At 36.1% G+C, this 19380-nt stretch overlaps 2 protein-coding genes across 7 annotated transcripts in view; one reads left to right on the top strand and one right to left on the bottom strand.

Annotated features, from left to right (window-relative positions):
• Window positions 1-19065, top strand: part of LOC132303167 (NAD-dependent protein deacylase SRT2) — a 55269-nt gene extending 36204 nt beyond the window's left edge. Inside the window, exons 12-13 of one of the 6 annotated variants that reach the window (XR_009481101.1) lie at window positions 14484-14744; window positions 18843-19065. The gene's annotated coding sequence lies outside the window, so the exon portion shown is untranslated. Of the gene's footprint in view, window positions 1-386; window positions 986-14483; window positions 14916-18842 lie in introns of those variants that run through there. The other 5 variants (XR_009481100.1, XM_059800319.1, XM_059800318.1 and 2 more) reach the window with 5 other exon arrangements.
• On the bottom strand, window positions 650-14021 carry LOC132303168 (RNA polymerase II transcriptional coactivator KIWI-like). Its single transcript, XM_059800320.1, has 5 exons — window positions 13937-14021; window positions 13659-13796; window positions 13458-13563; window positions 2334-2356; window positions 650-2238 (listed from the first exon to the last, which is right to left on the bottom strand). The coding sequence occupies exons 2-5, from the start codon at window positions 13779-13781 to the stop codon at window positions 2179-2181; spliced, it is 312 nt and encodes a 103-aa protein (XP_059656303.1). The 5' UTR covers window positions 13782-13796; window positions 13937-14021; the 3' UTR covers window positions 650-2178.
• Window positions 19066-19380: the final 315 nt, after the last annotated feature.

Genomic DNA, 19380 nt, shown 5'->3' with positions numbered 1-19380 from the left:
TCAGCTTAGATATTATTCGGACACCACTGGGAAACAAAAATAATTCTTTAATTTGAAATGACTACATTTGAAAAAGACCAAAACTTTACGGGTGCGCTGACCATGAGTGGAAATGATGGCCTGCCCTTGTGTATGTAACAAAAAAAAAAGCTAAAAGTTACTCGTATAAAATGTGAAATTGCAATAAACAAGAAAGTTCAATTCAATAGCTCAGTTTTTCATTTGGTACTGCCATTATGCGCCCATTGAAAAAATTCATTTCTGCTTCGTATGCCCTGCAAAAGCACAATCAAATGATTGTCTTTTTAGACTACCAATTGAAATGCATATCCTTTCTGTACTCATAGTCTCATGTACCCCTAAACACAATTACTGTGAAACTGCAGGATTGGTTTCTTGGCTGGAATTTAAAGATAGCCCTCGGTTGATGATGCCAATTAAATATTCTTCTTATTTTGGTTAAAATATAATTCCTAGGTCATTGCTGGTTATCCAAGACTTTTTTTTTTTTGGTTAGTACCCAATACGGTTTTCTTTCTATTTTAAATAAATAGCTGGGGCAAAGTAGAGACAAAAAATGTGTGGAAGGAAAAGAAGGAAAGAGGAAGGCACTACATCATATATTCATTCCTCTGCAATGTGTTATACAGGTAAATTTGTGGGGGAGATGTGTTAAAAGCCAGTCATCAAAGGGGTCGATGGTAATTATTCCCACATGGGGATAAAAGAAGTGTGTATTGTTTATGCAGCCTCCAGGAAGCCAAATTGTTTGGTCTCTTCAAATTAATATAAAATGAAACAGAACCAATTTTTTATTTTTATTTTTATTTTATTTTTTCCCCCCAGCCGATATGCTTAAGCATTTATATTTTGATGAACTGGGAACCTATCATTAGCTCAAAATTATGGATTGGTACGTTATCTATTTGTTATTGTGTCAAATCCTAATGTTCCAATCAAAATTTGAAGTATTTTTTAACATGTACTTGTTTGTTTAGTTCATATAAACACATACACGTGTTACTTTCCCATTAGTTAATAATGGTGGCAATATATTGGAAAGAGGAACTAAACTTTTAGCTAATTCAGATTGGATAACTAAAATGTTGTGCAAGAATTTTAAGGAATTTCATTTTATTTGCATTTCAAAGACTTGATATTTGGTAGAATTCTCTCTTTTTGTTTTTATTATTGGTTTCAATGAACCATGCAAATTTGGAAGGAATCAACTCCATTCCAACAATGCCTTTGGATTTATGAGGGGAAGATCCACCAGAAAAACATTTAATAAAAAGGACAATACTTGCCTCCTACCCGGGAGGTTTCCTTCTCCAACGAAACAACCGACTATATATATATATATATATATATATATATATATATATATATATACATATCCTCTCTAAAATTCAAAGGCTACAATAAAATCAAGCAAGCAACCAGGTTGGAGCTAGGTCACCTACAGTGTTCTCAAGTAGGTTTATCCAGCAAAATAACCACCACCAAAAGATCCAGCGTGGCAACATTCAAACGTCCCAAGCATTTATTTAGATCACTACTATGATCAACAACAAAGAAATTACTAGTTTCAAAAAAATGAAATTATGATAAAATGCTTTGTGCCAGTTCAGAGCATGGAACCGTCCAATTTTAAGAACGGGAGTAAAGAAAAAACAAATCCAAATTATTTTATCAAGTTAGGAGTCAGCAAACATGATACTAACACAATCAATCAACAATGCTAAACAACGTTCAACAGATTTGATTAATTGCAATTCGAAGGGATTAGTAAAACCCACCAAAAGTAATGCCTGAAAGCAAGAAAACTATAGCACCAGCTTGGTGGTAGTAGCTGACTGAATATTTTGATAATGCATCAGCAACGGTCAAAAGTTCTCCAGACGATTGACAAAAGAGTGCTTCTGTTGAAAAACTCCAGCCAACATAACATAACAAGACACTACAAGTCAAGTTGCGCCTTACACATAAATATGTATTATCAAGTTACCTAAACATTACTTAGTTTCAATTCCTTCGTTACACTTCCAAAGTAAGCAAAACACGGGCACGATCATTTCACCATTCCGTTTCAGTTACTTGACGACAAAAAACAGCAGTTCCATTTACAATTTCTACTTCATTCAGTCATATTATGCAAAACCCATAACCACTGGCATCCTAGCTATTCTCAGCAACAGCCTTGTCAATCACATCCACATGATCTCGAAGTACATCCCACTACACAAGGAGTGAGCAAAAGTAATTAAAATAAAAATAAATAAATAAATAAAATTCCTTCAATAATATCAAATTAAAAAGAAAATGCCACGTACCTGATCCATGCTTAGTGAAATACCTGAAAGAAAATACATGACTTTCATTAGTTCTCTTATCAAATTTTACACAATAGTCTCGCGCGCACATTACAAATGCAACATATATTTTGAAGCCACGGGATAGGAATTACATAATTAAAGCCTACATGACGGAGGATATGAGTACCATTTTTCCCAACATGCTAGTTTCCAAACATAGTATAGATCTGTCTTGTGATTACTAAATAAGGATAACAACCTCAATTGGCCAGCAGAATTTTTTTCATGACAAGCAATAATACTATCACACCAATGTAACAACAGCCATCATCCATTTGGCTTCAGTATATTCTTCTCTGGAGCCATTTGAAGGTCAGTTCCATGGTTGTTGATTTGGGACTAACACACAGCAGATTTAATGTGTGTGTATATATTAGAACAATTCTTAGGTGACTTATGAAGTAAGCTCACTTTTAAAATTCCATCATCATAGATATTTGGAAGGTAAAATATAGATCCTTCATACTAGATTATAGCCAACTCAGTAACTATCGTTTTGTGTAGAACATTCTCCACCACATTAACCTTCACTGTTCTAATCCCTCGTCACTCTGACCCACCAAATTTTCCTGATAGCATTAAGAATATCATGTCAATGCTTGTAAAATATGTCTTCTGCTGGTCTGGTGGAAGTGCGGGCGTGCTCATAGTTGTCAAAGGCGCCGGAGGCGCAATGCGCCTCCAGGCGCCTTGTTGTCGCCTTGAGTACACTTAAGGCGGCTGAGTTATGTAAGGCGTGCACCTTTCCCACCAAGGCGTTAGCGCGCCTGCTTGAAAAAATCGTTTTTTACTTCTTTTCTTTTTTTTTTTGGTTTTGTAACTTTGTTTATTGTTTATGTATAATAGAATATTATTATTTTATTAGTCAATATAATAGAATGCCTACAAGTCTACAAGTTACAACATAAAAGACAAAAAAAAAAAAAAAAAGCAAAAAAGAAAAGGAAAGAAGAGTAGAAGACAGAGGCTCGCTGCGGCACTCAGACTCTCGGATCTGCGTCGGATCTGCGTTGGCGGCTCGGCCAGCAGGTAAGTTCTTCTCTCTCTTCTTCTTCTTCTCTTCTTCTTCCCTCCTCCTCCTCTTCTTGGATCTGCTCAGATTTTTTTTTTTCTTTCTTTTCTTCTTCTTCTCTTCTTTTTCTTCTTTTCTTCTTCTTCTCTCGAGTCTCGGCTCTCTCGAGAGTCTGGCAGATTTTTATTTTTTTATTTTTCTTCTTCTTTTTACTTATTTATTTTTTTATTTTTTCTCCAGTTTTATTCTTCTTTTTCTTCTGCTTTTTATTTTTTTTTCTTGAGTTTTATTTCAATCTCAAATTTAATATGTCTAGTGTCTAGTGTTTAATATGTCACCTCTGGTTTTGGGTTCTTTCAGTGTCCGAGGGTTCTTTCAACTGTAGTAGTTTCTGACTGAAGTTCTCTTGGATTTACATTTTTGTTTAACACGTTTCAATTAGTACAAATAATTAATTATTACTTGCTTGGAGTATTGTCTATATTAATGGATGAATTGGATTGTATATGTTGTCTCAGTTTTGGATTGACCATGAGTTTAGGGATTGAGCCCGAGGTTGTAATAAGTCATGTCACTTAGTTGCTATAGCAATAAAAAAATACTTAAAAAGAATTCATAATGTGTATTATCTATATTAAATATTAATGGATGAATAGGCTTGTATTGTCTGATTAACCATGAGTTTAGGAATTGAGCCCAAGGTATATTAATAAGTCCTGTCACATAGGTGGGTTTTGATTTTTTTTTTTCAACATGCGCCTTGCTTCAGTCGGGCGCACGCCTCGCCTTGCGCCTTGCGCCTCAAGCTCCAGGAGGTATTTGTGCTTTTGGGTGCCTTGAGCCTTTAACAACTATGGCCGTGCTAGGAACTCAGGAAGTTCCGAGTGAGTCCAAACTATATTCCAGATGAAAATGGAATGGATTAGGCGACTGAAAGGAGGTCTGGAATGACCATCTCCAAAGGTTCTTTTTTGCCTTTAGTGACAAAGGACTTCGAGATTTTCTTATGGCTGGAAATGAAGGATTTGAAGTGCTAGACTGAAAGTAATGAACTGAAGGTGCATGGCTTGGAAAGTAAAGTGCTGAAAGATAACTTGCATTAATGAAGATAATTGAAGTACATTGCATGAATTGAAATATAAAATGAAGGACAATTGCAGGAATTGAAAGATAAATGGAGTGTTGTAGTTGTGTGTGTGTTGAGGAGAGACTTTAAGTAACAATAACATGCCCTATTTATAGAATTTGGTAATGGCAGTTAGCATGGGCAGTTTCATTGCCAACTTTAGATGTCCCCAAGTGGATTGGTTGGATTCATGCCATGTGTCCGTGTCCTACTGCATTCTTTAGCCTTTATAGTGCGTACACGTGTAGGACCATGTTTTCCTACATTTTTGCCACTTTCAGCATGACTTTCCACTGGCCAGGAATAACCGCTCGTCCAATAGAAATCCTCCACGTGTCCCACGCTTCCAGGTTGTCCGTTCAACTTGAAGCCACGTTCTAGTCCACGTTCTGCCATTTCTGTTACTTATTAGCATGACATTCCACTGGAATCTTGCACATTCCATTGGAATAATCCCTCTTCAATTGGAAATTCTGCCACGTGTCCCACTTGTAAGTCATGTCTTCCAACTACTTACCTCTTGGCCTGCCACGTGTCCCAAGATTTTTCACTTGCATGTAACTGCCTGGTTCCTTGGCTGCCATGTGTCCCATGACTTTCCACTTGCATGTAACTGCTTGCTTTCTTGGCTGCCACGTGTCCTATTACTTTCCACTTGCATGTAACTAGTTGTTTCCTTGGCTTCCACATTCTACCATTTCTGCTACTTACTCGCATGACATTCCACTGGAATCTTGCACATTCCATTGGAATAATCCCTCTTCAATTGGAAATTCTGCCACGTGTCCCACTTGGAAGTCATGTCTTCCAACTGCTTACCTCTTGGCCTGCCACGTGTCCCAGGATTTTCCACTTGCATGTAACTACTTACTTCCTTGGCTGTCATGTGTCCCATGACTTTCCACTTGCATGTAACTGGTTGCTTCCTTGGCTGCCACGTGTCCCAAGGTGGTTACTTCACCAAATGGCTTTCTTAAATGAATCCACGTGTTGTTTTATGATTGCACCCACGTCTGCATATCACCCTTCCATTGGAATCGGCCACAGCAACTTTCCATTAGAAAGTGACTGATAATTATGGTGCAAATAGTTATAGTTATGCCCCTTTTATTAAGCAACGTGTCAAATTTTGATTGGTTTCCGGCCAAAGTCTTTAGAAGATAGTGATTTCCACTGGAATGTCGTAGTACCTTCCATTGGAATCGACCAGGGCAACCTTCCATTGGAAAGTGGCTAATAATTATGGTGTAAACACAAGTGGAGCTTAATTTCCTTTTTTATTTTTTTTCATTTTTTCCCGGTAAAAGGAAAAATTTATAGATATAACAATAGTGTACAAAGGAGAAGCAAAGGCATTCCTTTGCAGAACAAGCACAAAACAAAAGCATAACCAACCAAGCAAGATGGAACGAACAAAAATTAAGCTCTAAAGGAGCCTACAAAAATTATATGTCAAAGTACGTGCAACTTTCCATCATGGACTAGAGGAGCAAAAATCCATGAATTTGAATGAAGTACGAGATACCATTCCCTCAACCAACTCGAATGGGACAATATGACAGGTTGGAGAATAAAGAAAAAAATAGCACACTATCAAAATGGTAAATAGAAGCCAAAGTCGCTTCATGCTAGTGTATGGTTTAAATACCAGCCTAGGGTTAAGGATCGCCCACTAACAGGATCTGACAGAGGATGGGTCAGCAAAATATTTATTTCAACCAATGTATTAATCCATACATGCAGCTCAATATTTGTAATTTAAAAAGGATAAAGAGATGCCAAATTATAACCCCAATACAACAGGTACTTTACCTCTACTTTTCAACTCTTACTATTTACTGATGCAACACAAAATTGCCACCATATTGCTATATATGGTCAACTATCCGGAGTATGATAGACAATATAGTCAAGAAGGGAAGATATATGCAAATATATCTTATCATATACTTAATTAGCATCCAATAAACAAGAAAAAAAAAAAAAAAAATCCAAAAAATAAAATGAAGGTATAAAATGATTTTTTTCCTATCTCAAACTAATGCAAAAATGTCAACGTGACTAGAATCAATTTACCCCAACCCACAATAAAAGATAAATAAATAAATAAAAAATACCTTCAAGACGCTAGTTATAACCATCAAACTCAATAAGGCATCAGAAAGTATGCTATAATTTGTAGACCAGACAGCTCGAAGTGAATGGATTACAAGCACTGCCACAGTAATGAAGCGAGAGACAAATTATAAACAATAAATTACAGACAAACCTCTTTACTCAATTAAACACTATTCCAAGGTGTATATGAAGTCTCTAGACATGTTAAAACAAACTCCACAAATTTATACATTATATATTAATATAATATATAACTTTTCGAGATTTTCAAATATTTATTGAAAAAGCATTCAGGAATTTCTAGTAACTTGAGCATAAACTGATAGAGAACCATTTCTAAAACATTCTGAAAACCTTATTTCAAGTAGGATGAGGACATTCTAAATGTCCAATTTCAACTTTTATCTATTCACAAGAGAGCTGACACTTTCTAACTTCTAAAAGAAAATCATATAAAATTAAGGCCTTCCCCCATTAAGTGGGTAAAGCAAGAAAGATGCAACGACAAGTTTATTCCATGAGAATCAGATCATGAGCTTTGGAGATTACAGACATATTTCCCTCTGCAATACTATCTATAAGGTTAATACTAAAAATATGGCAAATAGGATGTCTATTGTTCTCCATACCTTGATAGGGCTTGAGCAAGTAGCTTTGGAAATGTTTAACAAAGCTCTGTTAGGGAAATGGCTACGGAGATTTGGGTGCGTAAGGTCCGTGCTTTGGATGCGTGTTATTGCTTGTCAGTTTGGGGAAGAGGAGGGAGGTTGGGTGTCTAGAGGTGTGACTTCATCAGCAGGTATGGGTTCATGGAAAGGTATTAGGAGGGGGTGGGACAAATTCTCTAAGCGGATACGGTTTCGAGTTAGGGATGGTCGTTATGTGAGGCTTTTGACGGATGTTTGGTGTGGGGATGTGGTGTTGGCTTTTAGGTTTCCTAGACTTTATAGGATGGTTGAGGAGAAGCATGCGGTGGTGGAAAATTATTTTAGGTTAGAGAATGGGAGAGCTAGTTGGGATGTGAGATTTCGCATAAATTTTAATGATTGGGAGTTGTTGGAGTTTAGCGAATTAATGGGATTAATTTATAGTCAAGTGGTGGAGGGGGAAGGAAGGGATAAGATGGTGTGGATGGGGGATTCTAGAGCGGTGTTTAAGGTGAGACCGTTTTATAAAAATCTTACAAAATCGATAAGTAACGGGTTTCCTTGGAAGGCTGTATGGAGGACTCCAGCTCCACTGAAGGTGGCTTTTTTCAAGTGGACAGCGGTGCGTGGCAGCATTCTTACTCCGAACAATCTCAGAAAAAGACACCAAATAATAGTTAATTGGTGTTGCATGTTTGAAGGCGGGCGAGTCGGTTAATCATCTCTTGCTGCATTGTAGAGTGGCAGCGGATGTTTGGAATTTGGTCCTAAATGTTTTTGGGGTGGACTGGGTGGTGTCTAGTAACACAATGGATATGTTAGAAGCTTGGAGAGGGAGACGAGTGGGAAGTCGGGTTAGGAAGGCGTGGAGGGTTGCACCTCTGTGTATTTGGTGAGGGTTGTGGCACGAGTGGAATAGGAGATCTTTCGAAGGACAGGAGTCGCCAGTGTGGGTTATCAAGGCGAATATTTTGCATTCTCTTTATTCTTGGGTTAATGGGAAAAATTGTCCATCTGTAGATAGATTGTTGGATTTTGTTAACAACTTATCGTTGTAATGACGCATTTTGCGTATTTTGTTTGCTTTGTTAAGGCTTCGCTCCCCTCTGAGCGCGTTTGTTAATATATTTTTACCTATCCAAATTTTTTTTTTTTTTGATAAGTAAGATTTTATAAAAGGGGCTCAAAAGGGGAGCGCCCCCAAAGACAACAGCCGTCCAAGACAACACTATAGCTTTAAGCTATCCACAAAATCCAAAAGACAATCCATTGAATTACAATCCTGCCCATTTACCCAAAAGAATAAAGAAGTAAGAATACTATATTTAATAGCCCAAATGGGAGACTCCTCTCCCTCAAAATATCTCCTATTTCTCTCGCGCCACAGACCCCACCAAATACAAAGGGGAGTGGCCCTCCAAGCATCTCTTCTCTCGTGGTAGAAGTATTGGGTAGGGCTGTCCATTGTCCCTTCTGCTCTTTACTTTGGGCCTTCGGCTACTGAGCACTTTAGCAATCTGATGGAGAATGCCATTACTAGGGGGATAGTAACTCTTTCCAGGGCTGTTGTGAAGGCTGGTGTGGGACTGTCTCATGTTTCCTATACAGATGATCTCCTATTGATGGTTGAAGCTGATGTTAGCACTGCTCATTGTATTCTTGCTGTATTCAATCAGCTGTATATGGACACAGGCTTGCAGGTGAGCAAAGAGAAGAGTGAAATTATCTATTCCAGAGCTGTGAGGAGGAGCAGGAGCAGAAGCATTGACAGGATCTTTCAATTTAGGAAACGTTCATTCCCTATCCACTATTTGGGTCTGCCTTTATCTGATTTACGTTTGAAAAAAGGTGCCTTTATTCCACTGATGGCCAAATTAAATTCTAGAATGACTCTCTGGAACTCTTTGAACCTGTCTCTTGCTGGAAGATCTGAGTTGATCAAGACTGTTGTTATGTCCGCTCTGTATAATTGGGCTTATTGTTTTAAAATCCCTTGGGAAAGTAGGATGGATATTGAGGGGAAAGTAAGAGGGTTCTTGAGGGAGCATACTGACTCAACAAAGAAGATTAGGAGTTGTGTGGAGGAGCAGAAGCATTGACAGGATCTTTCAATTAGGAAAGGTTCATTCCCTATCCAGTATTTGGGTCTGCCTTTATCTGATTTACATTTGGAAAAAGGTACTTTTGAACCACTAATGGACAAATTAAATTCTAGAATGACTGTCTGGAACTCTATGAACCTGCCTCTTGCTGGAAGATCTGAGTTGATCAAGACTCGAGTTATGTCCGTTCTGTATTATTTGGCTTATTGTTTTAAAATCCCTTGGGAATGTAGGATGGATATTGAAGGGAGAATAAAGGGTTCTTGTGTGGCCATACTGACTCAACAAAGAACTTACATGTCCTAAAAGGGTCCAAGGCTACTTTACCAGTCTCAGAAGGAGGTTTTGGCATCAGAAAAGTTGATGAGGTGGATTATTCTTCAAAATGCTTATTACTATGGGATTTTATTCAGAATGAGGACAAACTTTGGGTCAGGAGGTTCAAGGGTAAATACTTGCTGAGAGGGAGCTACTGGTCTTGCATTCCTAAGGCTCAGCATTCTGCTGTTTGGCAAAGTGTTCTTGATGTGAGATCATTCATGCTGAATCATTGTATTTTTAAAATAGGTGATGGTGCTCATTTTCAATTATTGAGAGATCCTTGGTGTTATGGTTTGATTTTGATTAAGAGATTTGGCAGTAATGTGTGCAGAGACTTTGGTTGATCTGATACTATTTCCTCTATTATCCATAATAGTGAGTGGGAGATTCCAATGCAGGTTCCTTCAATGGTTAAAGAATACATTCAGTCCTTCACAATTTCAGGTGGCAGAGATGTGATCAAATGGAAGCATAATGCAATTAGTTTTAAGTCTGTCTAGGAACATTGCAGGAAGCAGGTACAGTGGGATACTGTTGTGTGGAAGGTGTGCAGGTCTAGGGCATCCTTCACCTCAGCCTTGATTATGCAGAATGCTATCCCTACTTTTGTTAATCTGCCAAAGAGGGGTCTGTTGCTTCCATCCATCTTGTCATTGCTGCTATAATGGACTAGACAATGTGGATCGTGTCTTTTATTTCTTGCTCTTATGCCACAGTCATTTGGGGCTTTGTTTTTGACATATTGAATTGTCCTTAGCCTGTTTTTTTATCCTAAGACATATGATGGAGTGGTTCCCTGCTGCAGACAGGGTAATATCTGTGAAGTATAAGTTTTTGAAATACGTGTTCCCCACTGTTCATTGGTCTATTTGGGCTCAGCGAAATTCTGCTCTCCATCAGGGTTACAAGAGATCTCATGCTGATGTGGTGTTGATTGTGCTCTCAGAATGTGTGACCCTCATAGGTCTAAAGACTCAAGATTTTGCTTTACTCTTCCCTTGATGATTTTTCTCTGTACTTTTTGTTTGTGGCTTGGTTGCCTTTTTCTTTTTGTGCTCTATTGGAAACGGTCCTATTCACTTCCAGCTTTGTAAATGAGGGTATGCCCTCAAACCTCTAGTACTCCATAGAGTTTCTTTTATAAAACAACCCCATTCAGGAAAATAAATAAATCTGATCATAAGCTTTATTCTTTATGCGTGTACCCATAAACAGGAGACAAGTAAAAAAAAAAATCTTCACTAAGTGGTGCAACTAGAAGAAATGGAAAAACCAATACTTGTTAAAGAAAATTTGATAAGAAAAATGTGATTTTGACTGATCAAAAAAAAAAGGGAGAGAAATGTGATTTAGAAGAGAGGATATATAATGTAGAATGTAATTATTGATTCTACTAAAAAGAATGGTTATAAAGTCCTCAAAATACATAAGAAAATAGACCACAACCAAAAGAACTAGGGCATTGACCGTTATGTCCAAGAGGCAATATAACAAAACAGGACTGAAGCCTCAAAAAATACAATGGAGTTATAAGTGATGCTAATGAAGCCTATGATGATCATTGCTGTAATCTAGGCAAAATGGACAATGAGAAGGAATGATAAAGACTAACAATGAGTTGTGGATAAACGAAAAGAACCAAACCCCTAACCTACTATTCCTTTAATGATGCCATGACAACACTTGAACACTATGCTACAACTAAGGTTCTATATATCGGCCTACACGGACCGACCCGACCCTGTCGTAAGTCATAAGGATTCGGCCAAAGTCGAGTAGGTAACTGTTCAACATTCCCTTTTGACTAAATATCACTACTGACTTGGTAGAGACTTGAGGGGACTCAGCCAAGTCTGAAGTGGTGGAGATTGTAGTGACTTGACCAAGTCACTATACTATCAGCCGATAGTCTAGAGACGCAGCCCAGTCAGCTTTTCACGATGGCAAACATATTTTTTCCTCATAATTTCAACTTCTCTCCTCTTAACAACCCTCTATAAGCTCTAGGCTCAATCAAAACCTAATATCTATGAATAAAACCACAAGAAACACAACATCCTAGATTCCTAGCGTAGATCCTGAATCAAACCATTACAACCGTTCATCTAATAGGTAAGTGTACTTTGATGCTAGATATATAAATATTTTGTTTGTAAACCTTGCACCTGATCATCTATCTATTAATTTTAAATTATTTTTAAAAAATCTTCAAAGGCTTAAGCGTTGTGAATACTAATTCCCATGTTTATTAGTCTTCTATTTGGTACATTTATATGTATTTCATATTTAAGACATTAAGCACAGCTAGAGTCATAAATTAAATAAAAACTCCAAATTAGTATATTTAGACAAGTTGACAACCAATATTGGCTCAAAATAAAATGTATAACCAAATCTCATTGTGAATCACCTATACATCTCTCATCAGAATCCACTAAAATTCATTAGAAGACCATATTTAAGGAGTTCCAACCTCAAAAAATTCCATATTTAGGTCAAGTTGTGTGATGTTGAAAATTTACACAAGAAGCGGGTGCTTGTTGGCTTGGATGTTAAATAGGCACACTACCTTGTTCTTGAATTCTGTAACGACAAGAGCAAGTTTCTCTTGCACTTAAAAGTTTGCCTTGTGGCTTAACTTGTATACATGATCATGCATCATCCCCCTGTGCACTAATGTGATGTAGGCTCCTTTATGTCTGTCTCCACTTCGATCCCATATTATATGTACTCTAGTACGTATCAAGTATGGTTATGCCTATAATATGAGATTTGTTAAAATCTCAAACACAATTTAATATTTTTTAATATTTAATGGATTAATATAATATTCTCTAACATATAATGTTTAGCATGAACACTTTAATTGTTATGGAGCAAAAATAAAAATGAAGAAACCTAATGAAAAAGTTTTATGTACAATATGTACTTGAACTTCTGATATATCATATGCTTATAAGGTTCAAGTCCAACAAAACATTTGAGACATATATCTATCCTTCCCCAAGTATAATGTGTCTGACTAGGATACTTCATAGATTTAGAAAACTGTATGTAACATAACTTCGCATCACCTAAACCTGCCAAAACTGCACCAAGTGCGTGCAACTTAAATCATTTTATACACGCATGGAACAACAACAATAATGAAGGAGGTCCTCAAGCTTGGTGCACGACATGGTGTGACCTTGGGGTCGCACCACAATCCAAACAGAATTATAGAAGTTCTATAACTTGATGGTTGAAACTTGAAACTGAGGACTCAAGTGGGTGTATTTCTTATGCAATTTATAAATGGGCTAGTTTTGAAGAGAGTGTGTCAAACGTTCTATCACCTATGGAACACATGTACATCACATGTCACATTTGTGCTTTCGCCCTCACATATTGTGTATTACCCTAGCTTTGTTGGCAACTCCACTTAGCCACAACACTCTATCACGTGAACCACACAATGCATAAAAAATAGAGGAATAACATTTCCACAATTGTGACCATTTCTCTTACAAGTTACAACCAAGTTGTAAACCCAAATGCAGCTATTTCATTGCAGTGAGTAAAATCTGAGAATTATCAATATCAGGTAATAAACACTAAACCCAATTATCAATCCTCATAAATAAACACCAATAACGAAAAGTGAACACAACTGTAGTACAAAGAAAGCTACTACCCAAAAACCAACAAAATCAAATTTATTCAGATCTCTGTATTAAAAATTGAAGCTAAACCCAATAAGAAGGGGAAAACACGAACCCTTTTTGCCAGGCATTTGCTTCCCATCTTTGACATAGTATTCGCGAATATCAACCACAACTTTTCCTTGCCAGTTCCTCACCGACACCCTCCTATTCTTAGAAATCTATAAACAAAATAAACAATATACAAATTTGAATAACGTTTACAAATAACAAAAAAGGACACACTATATGCATAGAGGTGATACGAGGAATATACCTCACAGACGACGATGTCGTCGTCGGAGTCATCAGTGGAGTCCTTCTTGGAGGTTTTCTTTGGGGGAGCATCGCCTTCGGAGGCGTACTCTTCGTCGTCCTTCCTCTTCCCCCATTTCGACATTTCTCGCCGTGTGTACTATATTATTAAGTGTGTATATATATATATATATATATATTCACATGTAAAAGAAGTGTAAGCCTGAGTGATGATGTTACAGAACCCTCAAAATCAAGAGAGAAACTACGAAAGAGAGAGATTAGAGAGAGAACCCTTACCCTTGCTGCTGCTAATTTGGTGTTGAGTAGACGTGCTGTACATGACCTTTGCGGATGCTGCTGTTATAACACCACTTTTCTTTTTTCTTTTTTTATTATTATTATTTTTTAATTTTAGGATAAACTACCTGACAGGTAAAATTTGAACCACTTTTAACTTTTACTTACACTCTAATTTATTTTTTTAGGCTCCGACATATGCAAATGATCAATACAATTTAACACAAAATATCTATAATCTTAAAAGGCAACAATACCCCCTATTTATTGGACAAAAATCTTCTCCATTGGAACAGGAGACCTATTCCCCCGGTTCAATTGTGTGGCCCAGAACAGGCCACGTCATTTTTAAAAAATCACTGTTCAAAAAGTAACTCCAAGTTACCCCCACAATGTATATTTACTGTATATGTAGTGTATATAATGCATAATTCCCCTTTCTGTATATATATATACGGAGTATTATACAATGTATATACATTTTCTGAAATGCCCCCTTCTCATTTCATTTCATTTCATTTCATTTCCCTCCCAAATTGTTGTCTAGGTGGTGGAATTGGAAGAAAAATTTGAAGAAGGGCGCTGAAGGAAGGAATTGGAACACAAATTGGAAGGGTGTTGAAAGAATTAGAACGGTAGTAGAACACATCATTGATATAGTGTATATTTTCTGAAAGCCCCCTTTCTGCATAGGAAGAGAAATTGGAAGGAGGGCGCTAAAGGAATTGGAAGAAGGGTGTTGAATGAATTGTAAGGGCGCTGAAAATCCTAAAGGGAAGTGGTGGTTCGTCCAAGTGTTCATCATTGAGTAAGAGCTTTTGAAAAAAGGTTTAAGCTTTATTTACGAGTTGTTATTCATAAATGACCTTTTTTTATTATTATGAAGGACCTAGGGTTTGTATTTTTCATTATTTCAGTGTTTTACATATGAATTTATGAATCGTATGAAATAGTTTTTTATAACTGTCGTTTGTTTATTTGTGAATTGTTATTAAATTGTGGGAAAATGAATGCGAAATTCTGAAAATTTTATTCGTGATAAATACTACAAAATAGTGGGAATATTTTCTATTATAAGTTATGTTGGGTTTCAAAGTTTCAATTTAAGATGTTAGAATAAAATTTTCATTCTATTCCTGTAAAATAGTGTTTTATTCATGATAAGTACTTCAAAATAGTTGGGATATTCTCTATTATAAGGAATGAATGTTTTACACTTCCAATTTAAAATGTTAGAATAAATTATTTATTCTATTCCTTTATGCCAATGTTTAATATAATTTGTAATTGTAATTGAGAATTATGATTGGTAATTATAAATAACGTAACATGGTTGTAGTTTTAAACTTCCAATTTAATACCTTAGAAAAAAATTTCCATTCTATTACTGTAAGGCAATGTTTTATACAATTTCTAATGGTAATTGGTGTGTCGTATCTGTTCTTGGATGGTATGATTTTTCTGTTGCACTTTATTTGCAGTTAATTTTCTGTTTGTTTTATCTGTTTGTAGTTCAAATTTTGTTGACAATTAGTCCAAAGGTTGTTCGTGCATAATAGAGTTTGGTTTGCTGCGATGTAAAGACTGGTTTAGAAATGGGTCGACTGAAGTCGATAGCTCAAAAGAAATCTCCTTTTTGACGAAAAAAAATACGTATACGGAAAAAAATGGAGGACAATATCGTTCATCCGCCTCCTTCTCCTACTCTCCAATCTATGATGCGAAGCATCCGTAATCATTCTTCTTTTGCGAGTCGTACACCTCCCTCGCTCCCCCCCCCCCCCCCCAAAAAAAAAACAATTATATACTCCTACCACTAAATCATCTGGCCTTGCTAATGAGGATTATAATGTTGAGGTGGACGAAAAGGATTATGATTGTAATGACTCGGTCATTTTCCTTCCTTTCCTTTTTCTCAAATTTTTCGGATAAATTTTTTCCGTTTAATTTTCTTTTCCGAATTCTGTTTCTCATCACTGGGTGTCGTTTTGAGTGCTTGGAAATGGTTTCCAAGACTTTTTTCGTTTGGATCGACAACTTCCTTTAAGGATCGAGTCATTTCCACATTTTCACTTTTTGGACACTATTCACTTTTCATCTTTTTCCCCATTTGTCACTTTTTGGCACAACCTCACTTTTCGTGCTCAGAGTTGGTTTTTGACTTCACGTATCTTCATTCTATGTGGTTTTCACGAAATACATATCTTTACTTTTGTAGAAAAGTACTCTGGTTACTTCCGGTATCCATAGGGGCATGGATGTAAAGTTCTTTAGAAATATTTTATTTTCTTGGGGCATTTTTCATAAATATCTTTTGGATATATTTTATTTTAGGGGTTTTTAAGAAAATATTTTTGGAATATATTTCCATTCTGGGTCATTAGTGCAATTAACCCCTTTTTGAATGGGCCATTGTGCAATTAATGAAAGTTATTGCAAAAATGCCTCGTTTTGAGCCTGGATACTCTTAGAATTTCCTCCCGGTCATTTTCCCCACATTTAGGGATTTTTGACCCCGGTTGCCGTCGAACTTGTTTGGGGTATATCTCTCTACTCGGGACTCAGTTTTTGACGTCGTTTCTTCTGTGATTCATATTTTCTCATTTCGGTTCTTTTTCGTTCACAGAATTTTGCCATTTGAGAGCGTCTGCTCAAATTTCATTTTTCTAGACCCGGCGGGGCCCTTTTGGGGTACTTTTAGGGTTTTATTATAAATAGAATGTCTTAAAATGAAAAATCACTTTTTCACCATCTTCTTCCCTCTCTTAGCTAGCAGCTATGGCTGCCCAAGGGGCTACCACCTTTCTTTCTTCGTCTCCACTTGCATGCCTTTGTATTTTGTTTTCCGCCTTAACGTTTATCGTAGGCCTCGTCGTGTTCTACCTTTCCCCCTTATTAGAATCCATTTCTGACCATTTTTGAGTTCGGGTTTTGAGTTCGAGTTTGGATTTTCATGGTACCTCAAAGGTTAAAGTTGTTCCTCTCGTTGTCCCCGACATACCTTAGGAGTATCGTTGGATTCGGAGCATTTTTCTTTCGGTGGGGATTTGAGATTTCATCTCAAAGTGAGGTAGGGGATGTTGTAAGTTTATATTTTTGTTGTCTTGCATGTTATTGATGCTTATACAACTTATTTATATGCCTTGATATTAAATCTAGAAACTTTATTATTTATTTTTCTTGTATGAGATTTGATTCTCCCGGTTGATTATAGCTTAGTTTAAACATGTGGTATGATATTATATTACACCTTGATATGATCTTTGACATATATTAAATTGAGAACATTTGGATAAGTATTGAAGTTTTTATTTAATATTTTTCTTGAATGAAAATTTAATTCATGTGGCCTTAACTAGTTTGAAATCAATATGTGATGTCATATTATATTAGACTCTAACATACTCTTCAACATATGTGAATTTGAGAGTATTCGAAGATGTTTTAAAATCTAGAGATAATTAATTAATTTGTTTAATTAATTTATTCCAAATGTACTATTCACTCCATTGGATTTCTGGCTTGATATTATTGATATGCATGCCATATATTTTCATATATATTAAATCGGGAATATTTGATTAGGTTTTGAAACCTTTCATTTTATTTTTTTCTTGTATGAATGTTTAATTATCATGGTTGTATCTTGCATGGAAATCACTTGTATTAGGCTATTAAATCAAGTCTTGGCATGTTTTATAACATACTTTAATTTGAGAGCATTTAGATGAGTTTAAAAATCTAGAGATTATAATTAAAATAATCGATTAAAATATATTTAATGGTTCCATTGGCTTGATTAAATTTTAAACTTGATATTTGTAATGACTAGAACTTATTTACTAGCATATCTTAATTTTGGACCATTTGGAGTAGCTTTAGAATCTAGAGATTTAATTATCATGATTTAATTAAATTATACTTTATTGTTCTAATAACCTAATTAAGTTTTTGAATAGATATCGGTGATGACCATGCTATGTCCTTTAACATGTATTGATTTGAGGTTATTTGGAATTGATTTGGAATCTAGAGAATTTAATGCCATTTGTCATGCCATGCTAGTTGTGGACTTAGAGCATGTATTGTACGTGTTTCCAAATTTGGTTGTGCGTGGTAGATAATTGATTATCTTGTATATACATGTTGATATATACGTTGTTGCACAACTTGTTGATTTTGGAAACTTAGGGATGTCGTTATTTGACTGCGGCTAGGAGATGGTTCTAGTACGGGGGATTGTCCCCCTATAGTCTAGTGCGCACATAAGGAGGTTACCCGTGGGCTAGTAACCCTAAAGTAACCACGTTGTCGGTCTGATCCGCCGTGATGTTCGAGTATCCACCCTGTTTGATTTCGCATTTTATTTTAAGTTGATAACTAGATGATGCTGTAACTTATTGTAACTTCTTGTTCCTTATTTGATTTCCCATTTAAGTTTCAAGATGTTAACTTTAAGAAATCATGCTTTATATGTTGTATTGGAAGTTTCAATGTTAGTTAAATTGCATCGATATTGTGATTTATGTTTTATTATTCTAATGTGGCCTAGGATAATTCCTTAGACTCATTTGGAACATAGACGTTAGGTGGCATGAACCATTTTAGTTGATTTCACATTTCAGATTTCAAGTTGATAACTTTGAGAATCTATGTCTTGTTGTGTTGTATAGTATGCTTCTATATCGTTTAATTGCATAAATATTGTAATTTATACTAGAAATGTTCTAAGGTAGCTTAGGATACTCCTTGAGTCTCACTTTGATATAGATGTTATGTGGCATGAGCCCCTTTAACATGTTTCACCTTAAGGTAATATTATTGTAAAATGTTAGGTCAATGCATGCTCATCTCCTATGAGTAGCTTTATGTTACTCACCCCAAAGTTACCGGGGATATTTTTCAGGTACGAAGACTTGGTTCGTGATGCTCATTATTCCTTGGATGGCTTGTAACTTTTAAGTTTTTATTTCATGCAAATGTTAGCATGAAATGTCATTTTATAGCCTTATATGTCAAAACTTGTATCTTTGATTCCATATATGTAATGTGTACATAAGTACACCTTTTACGATGTATTTGACTTGTATGAGATGAGGCCGGAAGCCAATGACATTTATATTGCATCTTATGTAATTCTTGATTTCACAAAATGTTATGAAAACCTTAAAAATTTATAAGTCATTGCTTCATTACTTTTGCATCGGGTGTAGGAATTCTGTTTTTATTCTTTTATAGGGTCTCATTAATCATGTATGAAGTGTGGCCAAGGGCGAAATGGTAATTTGACTCCATTTTATATTTTTGGATTTCAAAATTTCGATTCTAAGTTCATTTTTATCATTTTTGGTCGTCGGGGGGGTCGGATTTTGAGTCGGGGCTTCTTGGGAGCCACAGACCATTCCCGCACTTTTAGAATCATTTATTACACTTGCGTGCAGATT

This window comes from Cornus florida, unplaced genomic scaffold (assembly GCF_030987335.1).
Source record: "Cornus florida cultivar Cherokee Brave unplaced genomic scaffold, ASM3098733v1 CherokeeBrave_3.0.0_Hap2_Chr04, whole genome shotgun sequence".
In the NCBI taxonomy this organism is placed as follows: domain Eukaryota; kingdom Viridiplantae; phylum Streptophyta; class Magnoliopsida; order Cornales; family Cornaceae; genus Cornus; species Cornus florida.
The sequence above is the reverse complement of the archived record's forward strand: the minus strand, read 5'-3'. Positions and strand labels throughout refer to the sequence as shown.